The sequence below is a fragment of the Bipolaris zeicola genome (genome assembly GCF_000523435.1).
Source record: "Bipolaris zeicola 26-R-13 unplaced genomic scaffold scaffold_193, whole genome shotgun sequence".
Classification (NCBI taxonomy): Eukaryota; Fungi; Ascomycota; class Dothideomycetes; order Pleosporales; family Pleosporaceae; genus Bipolaris; species Bipolaris zeicola.
This window is the reverse complement of record NW_006912242.1, coordinates 15,576-34,125: the sequence shown is the minus strand read 5'-3', so window position 1 is coordinate 34,125 and position 18,550 is coordinate 15,576. Positions and strand designations below refer to the sequence as shown.

General features: G+C 52.6%; 6 protein-coding genes across 6 annotated transcripts; 3 read left to right on the top strand and 3 right to left on the bottom strand.

Moving 5' to 3' along the window:
• Positions 1-266: 266 nt before the first annotated feature.
• COCCADRAFT_105692 (uncharacterized protein) lies at positions 267-1,126 on the bottom strand (the record flags this gene model as incomplete). The annotated part of the gene is made up of 2 exons (XM_007717741.1): positions 267-1,025; positions 1,076-1,126. The coding sequence occupies 2 exons, from the start codon at positions 1,124-1,126 to the stop codon at positions 267-269; spliced, it is 810 nt and encodes a 269-aa protein (XP_007715931.1).
• Positions 1,127-1,668: 542 nt separating this feature from the next.
• On the top strand, positions 1,669-3,154 carry COCCADRAFT_8078 (uncharacterized protein; the record flags this gene model as incomplete). Its single annotated transcript, XM_007717727.1, has 2 exons — positions 1,669-2,152; positions 2,202-3,154. 2 exons carry the CDS (start codon positions 1,669-1,671, stop codon positions 3,152-3,154), a joined length of 1,437 nt encoding a protein of 478 aa, XP_007715917.1.
• Positions 3,155-3,572: 418 nt separating this feature from the next.
• COCCADRAFT_29216 (uncharacterized protein) lies at positions 3,573-4,218 on the bottom strand (the record flags this gene model as incomplete). The annotated part of the gene is made up of 2 exons (XM_007717731.1): positions 3,573-3,916; positions 4,008-4,218. 2 exons carry the CDS (start codon positions 4,216-4,218, stop codon positions 3,573-3,575), a joined length of 555 nt encoding a protein of 184 aa, XP_007715921.1.
• Positions 4,219-4,822: 604 nt separating this feature from the next.
• COCCADRAFT_29215 (uncharacterized protein) lies at positions 4,823-5,693 on the top strand (the record flags this gene model as incomplete). Its single annotated transcript, XM_007717730.1, has 3 exons — positions 4,823-4,857; positions 4,923-5,599; positions 5,668-5,693. 3 exons carry the CDS (start codon positions 4,823-4,825, stop codon positions 5,691-5,693), a joined length of 738 nt encoding a protein of 245 aa, XP_007715920.1.
• Positions 5,694-6,415: 722 nt separating this feature from the next.
• Positions 6,416-12,003, bottom strand: COCCADRAFT_8075 (uncharacterized protein; the record flags this gene model as incomplete). The annotated part of the gene is made up of 3 exons (XM_007717726.1): positions 6,416-6,472; positions 6,523-11,384; positions 11,433-12,003. 3 exons carry the CDS (start codon positions 12,001-12,003, stop codon positions 6,416-6,418), a joined length of 5,490 nt encoding a protein of 1,829 aa, XP_007715916.1.
• A 1,869-nt stretch (positions 12,004-13,872) lies between these two features.
• On the top strand, positions 13,873-17,317 carry COCCADRAFT_8074 (uncharacterized protein; the record flags this gene model as incomplete). Its single annotated transcript, XM_007717725.1, has 2 exons — positions 13,873-14,140; positions 14,196-17,317. The coding sequence occupies 2 exons, from the start codon at positions 13,873-13,875 to the stop codon at positions 17,315-17,317; spliced, it is 3,390 nt and encodes a 1,129-aa protein (XP_007715915.1).
• Positions 17,318-18,550: the final 1,233 nt, after the last annotated feature.

Here is an 18,550-nt window from a genome sequence, read left to right as displayed (position 1 = left end):
ATGTCTATCGTCTTGTGTAATCGTGTAAAGACGTTTGCGTTTGTCGCAGTCACCTGCGAGATCGCAGCGCTTTCTCCTCCTCCCCACACATGCGGGCCGTTCACAACTACGCCGCAGCCACTACTGCGGGCACTACATCCGGAGCGATCCGTCTGGAAAAGGGGAAGCATGAGAATGTCTGGGAATCAACTGCGCCGCGGCGTGGAAACCGGATAAGGAGAGCTTTTCTGTCTCTCCGGTTAAATCCCTCCCCACAAGCCCGCCATCTACTTCTTGAGGCCAGCCTCGCCCTTTTTGTACGCTTCGTAGCCTTCCTTGGCCGCGGCCTGGACCGTCGTCTTGCCCTCGACAATGCTCTTGCACTTGGCCAGGATATCGGACCAATCCTCGAAGACTGTAAAGGGGACATCTTCGCGAGCACAGTAGCTAATCAAATCATGTCCCTTCTTCGCAAACAGAAGGTCTGTCTCGCGCGCAGCCGACAAATCTGACACACCGTCGCCAGCGTAGAACATAGTCGGGCGCACGTTCTCGGGGAGCGACGAGTACTTGCGCAGCTCAATCGACTTGTCATGGCCGAAACCCGAGTCAGGGTGCTTGAACAGAATCTGCCATCCACCCTCCTCGTTGATGCTCTTGCCCTCGCGGGGACCCACATAGTTACCCAGAACCTGCATCTTGCTTGCGCTGGGCCCGACGAGTTTCTCAAGCAGCGCGCGGATAATAGGCTCCATGCCGGAACTCAAGACTACAACAGGAATGTTGTTCTTGAGCGACCACTCGAAGAAGGCCTTGAAGCCTGGGTCTAGCTTGATGTTGTCGACGAGGTACTGGATGCATTGGTCGTAGGGCCGTGTGACGCTGTCCATCATGTCGCGGAAGGAGTCGCGGAAGGAGATCTCGTTGTTGAGGCAGGCAATGTTACCTGCGCGCCTCTTTTCCTGGCCATAGCCGATGTTGTCGGTCATGAAGTCATTTGAGTCTTGGAGTGTGATTGTGCCGTCGAAGTCGGTGAAGAAAATGAACTGTCTCGTAATGTCAGTATGTATGTCGAGCGGGGTGTAGCATTACGTACCTTGGGGTCGCTCTTCATAGCGGGCAACTCTGCCAAATCGATAGATCCCATCTTGAACGTATGAAGCGGGTGAATGTCGTAGGGAAAAGTTGAGGGGCTACAAAAGATAGAAAATGATGTACATTAAGTCATTCGGCCAATACCTGAAATACTCGAGCGGCACTAGGTACAGCCTGAATGGGCAAGCCGGGGCTCAACACGTCGAGGACAACCCCACGCCTCTTGGCACGTCAGAGCGCTTCGGAGGTCCGCATGGCTGGTGCTTTTTCGTCATTCGTCGTCCCCGTCACTGCGCTCTTGATGTAAGGCAAGAGACAGCAATGAGGCCATTGCTTCGGAATGCTTCACGCGAGCTGGTCACTAACAAGGTAGCCTCTTCACTCCGCCTTTTCACTCGCCGTGCGGGCACCGCGTCGTCGCCATGTCTGCCATGCCAACATCGCCTGTCGTTGTCTGGCGGTGCACCAAGATGGGATCCAAGGCTGCAACTAACCATCAATGCGGCTGAGACATGGCAGCGACGTGCCCTCTCGAGCTCGACGAGATGGAGAGAAGAAGGAGGAAAGCCGCCAAAACCGTCAGATGCCATCGCAATGCCACCGGCCGCGGCACCAGCACAACCACAGGCCCCACAACCACAAGCTCCATCACAACCGCAGCCCCCAGCACAACCACGGCCCAATGTTTCTGCACCCCCGCCATCGCCAGAAGACCAAGAAAGATTACAGAGAAGACTCAATGCCTTATTAGAGGATCAGATAGCCATTCAGAGAGCAGCCGAGAGCTCGGTAGCAGCACTCAAGGAATCACCGGCTACCGAAGCCTCCAAACCTCCCCCACCAGAGCCCGAACCAGAACAACCCAAGAAAGCCGAGTCCCCAGATACCATTGCACGTGTACCCGATGAGCACTTGCCTTCGCACCGTGAAAGGCAGAGATGGAGCCTCTTGAAGCGCTTCTCTGATGCCATGGATGAACTGCTACCCAAGCTTGCCGTAGTAACACAAAAGGTCAACACATACACAGGTACCGACTACTCAGGAGTGGAAGCCCTGCGAAGAGAAATCAAAGAACAAGGTACGCCATTTCTTCACTCTTGAGGAAACTAGCTCTAATCTCAGGACAGAAAAGCTCGTAAAGGCCCGCCGCTCGGCCATTGACGCTGCCAAACAAGCCCTCGATACTGCCCTCGCTCACCAGGCCACCTCGCAGAAAGAAGTCGTCGCTCTCCTCGAACGGAAACACTCGTGGTCGAATGGCGATCTCGAACGCTACATGGCTCTTATCCGATCCGAGCACCTCAACGACCAGGCCGTCCGCGAAGCAAAGGATGCCGTTGCAAACGCCGAGAATGCCTTGGAGGATGCACGGGCGCAGCTAGAAAAGAGAGAGCGTGCACAGTACCATGAGGAACAAATCTGGAGTGATACTATCCGCAGGAACAGCACCTGGGTTACCTTTGGACTGATGGGTGTCAATATCTTCTTGCTGTTGCTCAGTCTGGCAATTCTGGAGCCCTGGAGGAGAAAGAGGATGGTCAAGGAGATCAAGAACGCGTTGGAGGTGCAACAGAAGATTGCTTCCGAAGCTGCATCCGCGGCGGCTGCAGCGGCTGTAACACCCACTCTTAGCAGCCAGGGACCTGCAGCCATGGAGAGGGAGGTCGAGAGGGTTGTTGAGCAAGCTTATACGCCTACGATGCCCGCTGAATCTGCTACAGTGGAAGAGGTCGAAGAGGTCATTGAAGAGTTGCCAGCGGTCGCAGAGCCAGAAGTTGTCCCCGATGTTGTCGCAGAAACCCTTGTTGAGCCTGTGCCGGGAGTCACTGAATTCAGTCCAGAAGAAGAGACTTTGACGCCCGAGGAGAAAGTCACCGTCGCTAGGGAGGCCGCTCCATCCTATCATCCCTACAGTAGACTGGAGACTTGGCAGGAAAAGGCACAATATATTGCTAATGACTTGCTCAGCGAGCGTGTCATTTCCATGCGGAGAATCGACTACACGACTGCGGTTTTGCAAGGCGCTGCGGCGGGAGCCGTTATTACTGCTACTCTGATTGCTATGCTTAGACCCAATTAAGACGTTGATCTGGTCCCATGCTTTTTTCATGTAGAAGAGCGCAAGTTTCCTTTTTTTTTCCACCACATGTATCATAGAGGTTGTGTATAATAGATTCGCTGTCATGTATACTCGCCGACTGTCTTGTGTCGATGGAACGGTGTGTGACGATTTGGTGTATTGTCGATTGCGTACCGCAGTTGACAGGGTAGACTCGAACGTATGTTAACTGAGTGAGCACGCGAGTGTCGATTGAGGAGAATATTACAGCTCTCAACTATAAGCGTATGACTGGTCCTTGTCCTCGGTGAGGAGCAACAGGTCTATGCATATACCTAATATGCAGCGGCCAGTCTTGCAGAACCGATGCGCTTTTGCGTATCGCACACCAAGCGAGTTTACCTAAGAGTTTGCTTTCCAGGCAAGTTGGAATCCGCACCTACTCACTCATATTATCACTATCACTCTCATCATCAACTTCAGCGAGCACCTGCACCTCTCCCCTCCGCTCTTTCTCCACTGCCTTCTCCACACTCTGCAGCATAGGCAACTGTCCCTCGCCCTCCCATTCTCTCGCTCTCTTAATAATCAGTTGCGACTGCCGTATAACCTCTTCTTCTGCTTTTTTGATAGTCCCGCTAACTCGCACCACTCGAATCACAACGGGCGTATCGAGGGGCCGCGGGAGGCGCGTAGTGTATGTGAGGGCGGCCCAGACCATTTCGTAGTGGTCGCGGGGACATCGGATTATGGCTGTACTGGTTGAAGGGGAATAGTAGTTCACTGAGTGGTCGAGTATTAGTTACTGTAGTGTATGCGACAGCGCATGCACATGCATATGTATAACTAAGAGATGAAGAAAAAGGCAAGGTACCTTTTAACCCAGAAGCTACCATGCCAGACCCATAATCTCCAAATAGCTCTTCGACTCCATCCCGTATCATGCGCACAATGAAGCCTGGCTTGAGCGCGTCGGGCGTGGGCGAGTGGATTTGAATTACGGCAGGGAGTTTGGATTTGGTCTTTGTGGGGGGCTCTGGGTATAGGAAGTTGACTACTAGATAGCGGTTCTTTACGCGCACCATGGTGGCTTCAATGCGCTGAGGTGTGTGCGTACGTGGAGGTTGAAGTAAAGGTGTGTGGAGAGGGATGTTGGAATAAGAAAAGTAATCAGAAACTATGTAGTACGATAAGGTTGCGCACCAACAACACCGAGCAGCAAGTGGACGTGATGTCTGTGCCCCCCACTCTGCAATCCAAGCGCACGCGCAAGATACGCGAAGTCACGTTGTATATGTTTTTCAATTTTTTTTTTGAATAAAGCAAAAAAGTGAAATGTAAGACCACGGTCCTCAATCTTTCGGGCCATGCATTAGCGCGCAAGGCAAGTTGATTGGGGGCTTTCTTTCCTTGGCCTATGACGCACATGGTTAGCCATTATCCCCAGCTTTTAGCGCCTTGTCCTTGCGTCTTGCGCAGCAATCCGACATCCTGTGCCTGCGACACACTCCCAGCTTTCCCCGGTTAGACCCACACAGCTACCAGCGACAGGCATATACTCTATTGAGAACCCAGATCGCATACGTGACCTACGACATAGCATCGGAATAGAAGCTGAAGATACACACAATCCTATCCATCTATCAAGCACCAGCCTTGTCCCGGCTCCAAGAGTAACCTCCCTCAAAGATGGCGTCTTCATCATCGTCCTCGCCGCTGCTATAGTACGACACTCCTGTCTCCCCCCTTTCTCTCAGACCCAATCACCATAACTAACACCCCTCACCAGCGCCTGCATCGCCCACAACACCACCGTCCTCGCCGAACACACAGCCTCCGCCTCCTCCAACGCATCGTCGCTCGTCTCGCTCGTCCTCCCGCGCATCGCGCACGACAAATCCGCCCACAAGACAATCGACCAGTCCAAATTCTTCATCCACTGCCTCGTCAAGTCGCCCTCTGATTTCCCCGCCTCCCACGCCACCGCCGGCGGCCTAACCTTCCTCGTCATCGCGGAGCGCGAGCTCGGCCAGCGCATCCCGTTCGGCTTCCTCGCCACGCTCGAGAAGCGCTTCTTTGCAGAGTTCGAGCCCGAGAGTACAAACTTTCATGACTTGCCGCCGTATGGCTGCGCAAGTTTTAATGGCGCGCTCAAGAGGTTGATGCTCGAGCAGGGGAGTACGCAGGCCGGGCAGCAGGATGCGCTTAGGACGGCGCAGCGCGAGATTGAGGGTGTGAGGGAGATTATGACTGAGAACATTGAGCGCGTACTTGAGAGGGGTGAGCATATGAGTGTGCTGGTGGACAAGACGGGGAGACTTGGTGAGAATGCGAGGGACTTTAGGGTCAGGAGTCGCACATTGAAGAGGAGGATGTGGTGGAAGAACGTCAAGCTCATGGTGCTTTTGATCCTTGTCGTCATCTTTTTGCTCTATTTGTTTGTTGGCTTTGGATGCGGATTGCCTGGTATGTTTCTCTCTCTCTCTTTGGAAACCGATTGATTTGGGAAACCATGGACCACTAACATTGAACAGGATGGAGCCGATGCCTCGGTCACTAAGTCCCTCTTACCACATCCTTTACAACCATTTCACTCCTCGAAACGAGCAACTTGAATCATGTCTTGGACCCGTAAGCAAAACCATGTGACTGGAAATGAAGCAGGCTTTTGTGCCTACGTCAACACACGCTCTAAAGACGTGCCTGTAGTATTCTTCATTATAGTTCTTACCAAGTGGCAAGGCGTCTGGCGTATATGTTCTTCCCTTTCCAATTGCGCCATCAGTAGTCTTGAAATCGACTACTTTCTCTTTTCCAATAGCCAACAAAAAAAAACTCCGTCCCAATGCAGATCCCTTCCCTGGGATAACCTGTTTGTGTTCCAAGATGCACCAAACCATTGCCCAACCGAGCTAATCCGAATCCGCCCCAACCAAACCTAATAATGACCCAAACCTAACCCTAAACCCAAACGCCAGAAAAAACAAAAAATAGACTGAAATAAAACTGAAATAGCTCCCCCCTACCCTGATTACAAGAAAAATACATCATACATATACCCTTACATGCTGTTATGACTCGACTCCGTGGAAATGCTTTTGACTATCTATCTACAGTCTGTATGCCTATCCCGAAACCACGGAATAGACCCCAAAAGGAAAAGCAAAATGAATCAGTGGGAATAGAAAACAAAAAAAAGGAAACTTTTTTGCTGTTTTGCTCGTATTCGTTAAAAAAAACCGTCAAACGCCTGCCATGAAACTCATACACATTACTGTGCATCTACGGTGCCATGACCATAGCGAGCAGTGCCATGCGGGTATACAGTCCGTATCTCATCTGTACAAATGTTAGCCCTTGCATTTCATCTTTGACAATTGTAAACCTACCTGTCTGAAGTATGCCGCCCTAGGGTCGAAGTCAACCTCCTCATTGATCTCGTTGTTCCTGGGCAGTGGGTGCATGACAATCATGTTCTCCTTGGCCCCCTTCAACAACTTGTTGTCAATGACAAACGCGTCCTTTACAGCCTCGTAGCTGGCCACATCGGGGAAACGCTCCTTCTGCACACGAGTGCAGTAGATGACATCCGAAGAAGCGACAATCTCGTCCGTGAGCTCGTTGGAAACCTTGTTCAGCTGACCTCGTGACTTGAGAGCATTGGTTACACCCGAAGGCATAACGAGGGACTCTGGAGAGACGAGGTTGATGGTAACGTCGTAGTGAGAAAGAAGCTCGCATAGGGAGTGCACAGTGCGGCCATACTTGAGGTCACCAACGAAGGTAATGTTGAGGCCGTTGACAGTTCCGAGCTCCTCACGGATGGTGAAAATGTCGAGAAGGGCCTGGGTCGGGTGCTCGCGGCTTCCATTGCCAGCGTTAATGATTGGAACATCAGAAAACTTGGTGGCGATGTCGATGGATTCCTCAGATGGGTGACGGAGGACGATGGCGTCACCGTAGCAGCCCAAAGTGCGGATGGTATCAGCGATAGACTCGCCCTTCTGGGTAGAAGAGACAGACTCGTTGATGACAACAACCTCACCACCCAAGCGCTTCATGGCAGCATCGAAAGAAGCTGAAGTCCTGGTAGATGGCTCACAGAACATTGTGCAAAGCACACGACCCTTGAGAATATCGAGACAGCCCTGTCGCTGAGTACCCAGACGCATCTCCTGGGCAATAGTGAACAGCAGGTGGAGGTCTGCTCGGGAGAATTGTTTGACGGAGGTGATACTCTGGCGCTTGAATGGGGACTTCGCGAGGAGCTGCGATAGAGACAATGAAGCGTTGAGGCTAGAATTGGCTCCAGAAGATTGGTCGTGGGATCCGGTGGCAACAGTGAAGTCTTGGAAATCAACCTTGCTGACCTCCATGTCGTAGTGGCGAGCAATCGCCTCGATCAGCAACTTGGCGTTCTTGACATTGGTGACCAATGGAGTCTGGTAGTCGACGGCCATACGACGTGTTTGGTAACCCCTACTCATGTAGTTGGCAGGTCGGCGGAAGCGGTTGCTTGATGGCAGGTTGATGTAGAGATCGATAAGGTTGTTGGACAAGTGCTGCGTGAGCGAGTACTCTTGCTTCTGCTCGTCGTGTTCGCCACTAGAAAGGACTTCCAAGAACTTGACTGGAATGCCGTGCTCTTGAATGTAGTCGGCAGTTCCAGCAGTGGCAAAGAGGTTGTAGCCCATCTTGTGCAGGCGCTCAATTGATGGAAGCATCTCCAACTTGTCCTTGAACGAACCAATCGAGAGGAGAATGTTCTTCTTTGGCAGCCTAAAGCCAGTGGCAATGAGACCCTTGATATATGCTTCGTACTTGGTACGACCGAAGCAAGCAACTTCACCGGTGGAAGCCATCTCTACACCAAGAACAGGATCGGCACCAGAAAGACGAGAGAACGAGAACTGGGGAACCTTGACACCAACGTATTCTGCGGGAATGTTGACTGGCGGGTACTCCTGGACAGGCAGACCAGCCATGGCCTTGGTAGCCATCTCAATTAGGTCGACACCCATGACCTTGGAGACGAAGGGGAAAGATCGGGAGGCACGAACGTTGCACTCAATGACCTTGATCTCGTTGTCCTTGGCAATGAACTGGATGTTGTACGGTCCTGTAATGTTGAGAGCTGCTCCGATCTTGCGAGTGGCATCTTCGATCTGTCTCACAGTCTCGGGGTCAAGATCCTGAGGAGGTAGAATCAAAGTGGCATCACCAGAGTGAACACCAGCATTCTCTACGTGTTCAGAGATGAAGTGTCCGATCATCGTACCTTTGTTGGCAACAGCGTCCATCTCGATTTCCTTGGCATTCTCAATGTACTTTGTAATGACGACCGGATGCTCCTTAGACACGTCTGCCGCTTGGTTCAAGTAATTGGCCAGATCGTGCTTCGAGTAGACAGTGTTCATAGCAGCTCCAGACAAGACATAAGAAGGACGAACCAAGACAGGGTAAGATACCCGCTCGCAGAACTCAGTCGCCTCCTCAATGCTTGTGAGCTCTTTCCAGGCAGGCTGGTCTACAGAGATACGGTCAAGCATACGAGAGAACTTGTATCTGTTCTCCGCAGTATCGATCATCTCTGGTGAAGTACCAAGGATCTTGACGTTCATACGGTGCAGCGGTAGGGCGATGTTGTTTGAAGTCTGACCACCCATACTCACGACTACGCCGCTCGAGTTCTCAATGGTGTAGATGTCCAGCACAGTCTCCAAAGAGATGCACTCAAAGTAGAGACGGTCGGCCTCGTCGTAATCAGTGGATACAGTCTCGGGGTTGTAGTTCAACATGACGGTCTTGAAGCCCTGCTGCCTCAATGTGCGGATGGCACGGACGGAGCACCAGTCGAACTCAACAGAAGATCCGATACGGTACACACCGGAACCGAGCACCATGATACCCTTATCATTGAAGCTAATGTCGTTCTCAGTGCCGTTGTATGTGAGGTAAAGGTAGTTGGTAACCGCAGGGAACTCAGCAGCGACGGTGTCGATCTGCTTGACAACAGGGAAAATGCCAGCATCGACACGTACACGGCGTACAGCGAGCTCATTCGATGCCCAGAATTTGGCAAGTTGGCGGTCAGAGAATCCGAGTTGCTTGGCTTTCCTGATCAAGGGCTTGGTGATGCTGACAGTGTCGTAGTCCGCCATCAATTTCTCAAAGTCACTTAGAGACTTGAGACGGCTGAGGAACCACTTGTCGATCTTGGTCATTTCCCAGATCTTGTCGACACTGTATCCAGCCTTCATAGCATTAGCGATAGCAAAGAGGCGCTGATCGGAAGGAGTTTGCAGTTCCTGATCGATCTCCATCAAGGCAGGAGTCTCATTGAAGCCGAGGTTACTGGGGTCAATCTCACGAATAGCCTTTTGCAAAGCCTCCTCGAACGTCCGGCCAATACTCATAACTTCTCCGACACTCTTCATAGATGAGCCGAGAAGGGTCGATACGCGGGTGAACTTCTTCAAATCCCAGCGAGGGATCTTCACCACAACGTAATCAAGCGATGGCTCGAAGCAAGCGCAAGTCGAGCGTGTGACTGAGTTGGAGATCTCGTTGAGAGGGATGTTCAAACCGAGCTTGGCAGCGACGAATGCAAGAGGATATCCAGTAGCCTTGGAAGCAAGAGCGGAAGAACGCGAGAGACGGGCGTTGACCTCGATAATGCAGTACTCTTTGGAGAATGGGTTGAGTGCGTACTGAATGTTGCACTCACCAACAACACCTAGATGGCGGATAACACTAACGGCAGTCGTTCGGAGCATGTTGTAGTCGGCATCCGAAAGGGTCTGCGAGGGTGCAACGACAATAGAGTCTCCGGTGTGAATACCGAGCGGGTCGAAGTTCTCCATGTTACAAACGGTGATGCAGTTGTCTCGGCAATCACGAACGACTTCGTACTCGATTTCCTTCCATCCCTTCATACTGCGCTCAATGAGCACCTGGGGACTGGCTGCAAAAGCCTTGTTACACAGATCGAGAAGTTGTTGCTCGTTGTCGGCGAAACCACTACCAAGTCCACCCAGAGCATATGCAGCTCGGACAATGACAGGGAAGCCAATATCCTTGACTGCATTCATGGCTTCTTCGACGTTGTTTGCAGATGCAGACTTGGCGCACTTCTCTCCGATAGACTCCATGCTACGGGCAAAGAGCTCGCGGTCCTCAGTGGTGATGATGGTGTCAATTGGGGTACCAAGAACCTTGACACCAAGACCTTCGAATTCATCCTTGAGCTGAATACCGACCTGGAGTGCAGTCTGACCACCGAAGGTTACGTAGATACCATCGGGTCGCTCTTTCTGAATGACCTTGCGGACGAAGTCTGCGTTGACAGGCAAGAAGTAGACCTTGTCGGCAAGACCCTTTGAGGTTTGGATGGTGGCAATGTTGGGGTTGATCAGGATAGTGTAGATACCCTCTTCTTTCAAAGCCTTAATAGCTTGGCTACCAGAGTAGTCAAACTCTCCAGCCTGTCCAATACTCAAGCCTCCACTTCCAAGAACAAGGACCTTCTTGACGTCGACCCTAGGGGTGAGCTTCCTGTTCTCCTCGAAAGTGCCACCAGGGAATTCGACTGGTTGTGACATGACCTCTGGTGAAGTCATGGCCTTTTGAATGGTGCTGATGAAGACATCGAAGAGGTACTCCGTGTCGCGGGGGCCAGGTGTGTGTTCAGGGTGGAATTGCACACTGAAGTATGGCTTTTGCTGGTGTCGGATACCCTCGTTACTGCCGTCATTGGCGTTAACGAAGAGCTCCTCCCAGCCGCTGGGCAGAGTTTTGGAGTCGACGGCATATCCGTGGTTCTGCGAGGTGATGTGGCACTTTCCAGTGAGCAAGCTTGTGCAGGGAATGTTGGCACCACGGTTACCAAACTTCATCTTGATTGTGCTGGCGCCGGCCGCTCGAGCGAGCAGTTGGTGGCCAAGACAGATACCAAAGATGGGGGTTCGGGCCTCATCCATGGCAGTCTTGATGTGCTGTACTGTAGACTCCATCATGGCTGGGTCACCGGGACCGTTGGAGATGAAGAGACCGTCGTAATCCTTGCCGGCAAGCTTGGGAAAGTCGTAGTCCCAAGGTACTTGTAGGACTTCGACTCCCCTTCGTACCAAGCATCTCAATTGATTGTATTTGAGACCCACGTCAACGGTTACTACACGAACAGGACGGCCAGAGGGGTGCTTGAGCGCAGTGGCGTGATCGGGAGAGTAAAGCTTTGGCTCCTTGATGGAGACTAGAGAGTGTCAGGAATGGCATGACTTTGGAAGCAGGGAGAACGTACCTTCGGCAACAAGGTTCTTCTTGTTAGGGTCTACCCATTCGATCTGCTCGAAGCTGCTCCTCCAGTCGGCCTCGCCCTCGGTGAGAGCAGCAGAGGGTGTTGGTGCAGTCCTCTGCAGAAGACGTCCCAGCATGCTTCCCTCTTCTCTGATACGCTTGGTCAGCGCTCGCGTGTCGACGCCAGTGATGGCGGGCACGCCCTGTTCCTTGAGCCATGCACCCAGCGAAGAGGTGGCCAAGTGGTGGGAGTATTCCTCGCCGGCATACGTAGCCACGACGAGTCCAGCAATGTGAATCTCTTTAGACTCGAAATGTGCTGGAACTTCCTTGAGCAGACTGTCCATTTCCTCTCGAGACGGGACGCCATAGTTGCCCACAAGAGGAAATGTAATGACGAGGATCTGGCCTCTGTATGAAGGATCTGTTACAGACTCGGGGTAGCCGACCATACCAGTCTGGAAGACAAGCTCTCCAGAGATGCTCTTGTCGGCACCAAAGCTTTGTCCAAAGCAGACGTAGCCATCTTGAAGCTCGAGTGCCAGATTGTGGCTTGGTTCGGGCAGGGATGCCATAATTGAGGATACAAGAGACAGCTCTAGGGCTATGGAACCCTGGGGATGCGAGACTGCCGGGCAATTTGAGGGGAGAGAAGAGTTCTTGAAGGCTCAACAGAAAAGAAAAAAAAAAGTTTCGGAGCCTCACTGCAGTTGAAAAAAACGAAAGCGGCCTAGCTGCAGGTGTATGGCGGGGTTGATTGGTCTGCCCCACCTGGGCGAATGACGAGGCTTGTTGCGGTGCCGAACCTGCGAATCGAGGTATCTGGGCCACTGCATGTGTACGTAGACATTTTTTTCTACAAAAACGGAATGTCATGATTTGATGGCGAGTCAGCCTGGACATACGCAAACGTCCTAGCTTGATGTCTCTGGGCCAGGGTGATAAGTACATGTTGAGAAGTCAAAGGTCAACAAAGAGTGCACGTGACATGGGCTTATCGATAGTAGAGAAGGCAGAATGCCGCCTGCCCCTCATGTCCGATGTATGTTCGGACTATGGATTTTTGCTACTACACTGTGCCTCGGCGCGAAGTCCTGAGTGTGTGAGATAAATATGTACGTACGTATGTGGTCATGCAGCAGGCCGACAAACAAGCATATCCTGCTGTATTCAAGCAGGATCTGCGCCTACTCGGACATGGACAGAGACGCTATACGCATCGTGCTGGATGCAAGGGATCGCAGGGGTGTGGCAAGGCGGTGTGCATCCCAAGTCGCCAGTCTCTCGCCAGCACTGCCAATGACGGAGTTCGGGGGGGTGCAGTGGAGTCCATGATGTGCGCAGGATCCAACGGTTCAGCTGCAGCACGACATCACCGTCGTCGGTTCTTTTTTGCACGCGCGGCGGCATTTTTTTTGTCGGCGTGGGTGGGTGGGTGAGGGAGCAGACATGGGCATTGCAAGCAAGTAGGCCGTCGATGGCCGCGCGCAAAGCCCGATAGCGGGAGGGTGGTGACAAATGGGATATCGTACATGGGCAGTGGATATATCACTAGGAATAGACAGATCTAGTCATCGTGCTTGTCGAGGCAAGATGCAGGGCTCTCGCGTCGGCATGGTAGCGAGCAGTGAGCCCCGTCGCAGCATCTGGGAAGTAGTCGTCTAGATGCTCGCAGACCGCGCGGGGCATATGACGGCACCCCCATGGCCAGATGTCCAATTTGGCAGGACAGAAGCATTTGCATTCCGTGGCTTGCGGCTGAGCATGACGGGAGCGAGGCATCGGGGTCCTATTGCGTATTTGCGCCTAGTGGTTAGCATTAGCACTGCGAAAAGTAAGAATCCCGGGCAGCCAAGCATGTGAAGATCTGAGGTGTTTTTAACGTCCAAGTCGAGTAGTGTAGGCCAGGCCGTCGAGGGCGCGCGCATGCTGCACCCCAGATGTACGCGCCACTTGAGCGATAAGCCAACCCCCATGCAGGCATCCGGTGTCGATGACGAGGGGCGAAAAGGAAAAGAGGTGTACTGGAGCAGGCCGTGGTCGCATTTGCGCCTGTCTCACCTGGCCGTCGTCTGCCCTCCGCGCCGCCCACGCTCGCACGCCCTGGCTGCATGTGGTGCGCGCCGCCCGCCATTGGCTGCATAGCCGTGGGTGGACATGGACGAGGCGACATGGCGGTCGCGTCTCACCCTTCCTCATGATGCCTCGACGGCACGATGCCGCATGACGGCCTAAATCTGGGCAGTGGACCATGTGCGGCACGAAAATGGGCAAGAGCGCTTTTATCCTCCTCTTCTGTGCCTCATTTCCCACCCCGTGGTGAAACCTGGCCTAGCATCTCCACCCACCGAGCCCCGACTACCCTCCCGACCTCCCCATCTCCCCTCGGTCTGCTCCGACTTTGACGACAGACGCCACGCCCCCGGAGACAAGAGGCTCTCTCCATGTTCTCCTCATTCTTCGCCTCAAAGTCACGCCGGCCCTCAGAGACGACACCATTGCTCGCCGCAATCGGCAGGTACCGCCGGCGCCACAATGGAGACGAGTCGGACCATGTCGACCACGACCCGGGCGCGGTAGCCCATTTCGACGGCGACGGCGACGGCGACGATGACGAGTATGAGGACGAGGACGAGCACCAGCACCAGCACCAGCCTCAGCGCCGCCAGCGCGACGGACCCTTGCTGCCAGTCTTCTCCCCCGAAATCTTGGGTAGGCGCACCCTCTAGATGCCGTTCATGTTCAAATCTCCTGACACCCCATACAGATCGCATTCCCATTTACAACACCACGCACGCCATCCGCATCATTCTCGTCCAGCGATGTGAAACGACACTCTCCTGGGACCAACTGCGCTCCCCCCAGGTCTCACAATTCCTCGTCAAGCCCATCCAGCAGCAACTTCGCTCCGACCAATTCTCGCGCGGACTGCTTTACTGCCTGCTCGCAAACTGTCTGCAGTTCAAGAAGGAGGGCGAGGAGAATCCTGGCAACGTGGGGGTTAGCAAGACCCGTGCCCTGATATGCGAGCTGCTGGCCGTGAGGCTGCTCAAGGAGTTTTCCACCCGTGAGCTGATTGATGCGCTCTCCTATGATTTCGATCCCTTGCAGGGCTTGACCATGCCGGGACGCGGCAACATGACCCCAGGCAGCCGAAATTGGTCCAGACAGGGGCCTCGTTCTGCGCGCATCTCGACTCTCGAGATTGCCATTCGCGCTCAGGCAAAGAAGTTCCTCGCCCATCCGCTTGTTGTGCGCCAGCTCGAGGCTATCTGGGCAGGCACCATCGTCTTCCACTCCACTGCCGATAGCCTGCACCGGAAGCCAGACTCCCCCCAAGCGCGCAGCTCCAATGCCTCTGGCGCCGCCTCGCCAAGAACAGGTCCCTCTCGCCGTGCGCCACCCACCAAGCCCTCCCCTCCTCTGGCCCAGCCCGGTACAATTCTTCGACGAACAGTGACGCTATACGATCCCCACGATGCATCGCTTTTCAAACTCTCCCGGTTACGAGTTCCTCGCTACCGCAATCTGTTCTCAACTCTCTCCTTTGCCATTATGCTGGGCCTGTTTCTTGCCGTACTCTCACAAAAGTCCGACGACATCACTGGACTCGAGGTTCTCTTTTGGTTTTGGAGCGCCGGTTATATGCTCGATGAGGTGGTGGGCTTCTCAGAACAGGGTTTTGGTCTGTACATTATGAGTGTGTGGAATGCCTTTGATCTAGGCATTCTGCTCATGTTCATGGCATACTATATTCTGCGTCTATACGGCATCCTCATGCCAGACGTTAGCAGCACCAGAGTTGCAGCCATGGCGTATGACGTACTGGGGTCGACGGCAGTCTTGCTGTTTCCCCGACTCTTCTCTGCCCTGGATCACTACCGTTACTTTTCCCAGCTACTAATTGCCTTCAAGATGATGGCTGTTGACTTGGTTGCGCTGCTTGTACTGATCATTATCAGCTGCAGCGGTTTCTTCGTTGCCTTTAGCTTGGCTTTCAAGCGAGATCTGGGCCCCTCAAATGCTGCATATGCAATCTTCCAGCTCGTCATGGGATTCAGCCCTGCCGCCTGGGACCTCTGGGGAGACATGAACTTTCTTGGCAAAACCCTGCTTGCCTTATTTCTCTTCATTTGTCATTTCCTTGTTGTGACCATCCTCATCACAGTCTTGACAAACTCGTTCATGGCCGTCGTCAAGAATGCTGATGAGGAGCATCAATTCTTGTTCGCCGTAAACACGATTTCCATGGTCAAGTCGGATGCACTGTTTTCCTATATTCCACCCACTAACATCATCGGATGGTTATTAATCCCGCTCAAGTACACGATGCCGTTCAAAAAGTTTCTACGCATGAACCGGTTCATCATCAAGATGACCCATCTTCCCATCCTGTTCGTCATCTTCGTCTACGAGCGTCTTATTCTGTCTCATCTTGCATATGGCCCAACAGATCTTGTCGAGAGGCGAGGACGGGCAGAGTCAAAAGCCCCCGTGCCCGCGTTTAGCATTCGTGGCCCCGTAGACTTGTTCAGCCCCCGCTTGCGCGAGCCTTCTGTTACCACGTTCCAAAAAGACCAGGCGTTGGAAGAAGTGTTTCGTAGGCCCTACCTCGACCCTAGCTTCCAGCCCACTCCTAGGTATCCGACCCCGAGAAGGAATTCTGGTAATGTTGTGTCGGACTGGATGAGAAAGATGGGCAACGATGATGAAAACACACCACCTCAGGATGATTCACGGTCAGTTCTGGATAGACTTGAGGGTCGCCAGCGGCCCTATTTGCGACGGGCCAGAACTTCCGGTCAGCAAAGGCGAAAGCATCCACTCGCTGCCGCGAGGGCTGTTGTGTCGGATCCAGATGAGCTTGTGACACCTTTCAGTGGTCCCATTGCAGAAGAGTCGGAACCCGAAGCTGACAAGGCGGTCATGGAGGAAGCGCCACAGCAAACTGATGCCGATGGAGATGATGAAGACGATCAAGCCAGTACCGATCAAAACGTTACTCCTCGACGTGAGCCCAGTCCAAAAGAGAGTAAGAGGCCCCAGACTGGATACGAGTCTTCAGAGGATGAGTTCTTCCGTACGCCTATGACTGGCGTTCAGCGGACGCAGACGCGCTCTTCAGGAATTGCAATTGCACCGTCAGAATCCAGTTTCATGGAGAGCAAGGCGACATCACCTGGCAAGAAGCGGTTGAAACCAACGCACAACCGAAACACATCTACGAGCACCATCTTGTTTAGTCCCATCAAGGACACAATGAGCACATCTCGTGCAGTATCACCCGAGAAACGGCCCAAGACTGGTAATCGCAGTGGAACAGCCACAGGAACAGTCACTCCAGGTCGCTTGGAGGGCTCAAGCGGGACGGGTGCACGTACACCTAAGCGGGTACTGCCTCCTCCCGCTCCCGGCTCTCGGCCTCGTGCGATCATGCCACCACGGAAGAATTCGGCTAATTTGCTCTTAAACGACAACTTGACGCGAGAACCGTCTTTCAACGCAATTGCCTTGGACCTAGCGTCGGACATTGGAGATAATGCACTCAACCCTAATTTTGGCAACCTCAGTGGACTGCCCGCATCTTTCACGACGCAATTCGAAATGGCTGCTAGGATGAAGGCGCGCGAGAAGCAAAAGGGTAGCGACAATGACTCGGACTCGAACCGTATGAGCAGAATTATGCTCGCACGAATGACGACATTGGAGGAAGGCTTCCGTGACATGCTCCAGGAGGTCAAGGGCCTGAAGCAAGGAGAGAGCCAGGGGGGCAGTCGGGGAACGCATTCACCACCCAGCGAACCTATGAGTAAGAAGAAGGGAAAAGCGAAGAAGAAACTCAGTAAGCGCGGCGAGGGTTCTGGAGATAGAGTTGGTTCCAGTACGTGAGCCAAGATGGAGAGGCATGACATGACATGATGCAGTCGCTTGCATTTGCATATATCCGGTGTTATCTGCGCATTTACAAGACCCATGGTCTTCTTTTCGGGGTGGTTTGGCATTCTGCTTTTGGGAAACATACCCAATGGGTATTTATGTCTGACCAGAGGCGTTTTTTCGGATTTGGACATTATAGTCCCCTGGGTGCTGGTCTGCTCTCCTGTATCATTATAGCGTATTCCGCATTGGCCTCACGATTTGTAATTGCTTAGTCTAATATACTTGCTGCCTATGCATTCATATATGCGCGGCTTGCAGAAACCACTGTTCTTGATGAGAGAGATATGAGGAGTAGCCAGTAGAAGCAATGGCTGTCATCTCTGGCGCATGCAGCTGTCCTGCTAACACTACTTTCTTGAACACTGTCGAGACTGTCTTGTCTATTTCTGTTTGGAGACTGTTCATTTCACTGATTTTATCATATACATGTGAGAAAGACCGAGAAGTCTTTAGGGAAATGAGCATGATAATGAGCAGAGAAGAGCGTACGTAGCAATCTAGAAACACCCTAAAATAGAATGATCTCTTTCCTTTCCGCGCGTCACGTGACGCAAGCTAAGGATCAGCTAGAACACACGACCCAGACCTGCGCATGTCCATATCCGCCGATCTACCGCTCCACAAAACCCTGAAGATCTTTTCAGACTTAAGATCTCACCATGACGAATCGCACACTGCAAAAAGGGTAACGATCAGTGCTTATTGGTCTGGTTCCATTGCTACGAGTGTCTAGAATCATTGCTAATAGGCAGAGGGAACACGCAACAAATATGGTCGTATGCGCCCACAATTTTTCTATTGAGATTTTGCAGCTAGTGTGGTTGAACAGGCAATGCTTGAGGCACATCGCCACACGTATATGCATAGGATATGTAAAGATACAATTGTAGCTAAAAATTGCACATGTATCGACAGCTTCACAAAAGTTGCATGGTCATGCTATCGCATCGCGGCGAGATTGCCTATAGCGGATAAAAGGAGAGATATAGATGTATGTGTAGCTATGTATAGAACGCTTCCACGATGTTCCTAGAATTCCTGCCTATAATGCAAGACCGAATTTCAAACGATTGAGCAACAAGTATGGAAAACACAATTCTTCTCACCTCTCGTCATCATCCAGCCAAATAACACCCAAAAAGGCGTTCCGAGAAGAGTAGCCATAAAAAAACTCCCCAAGCA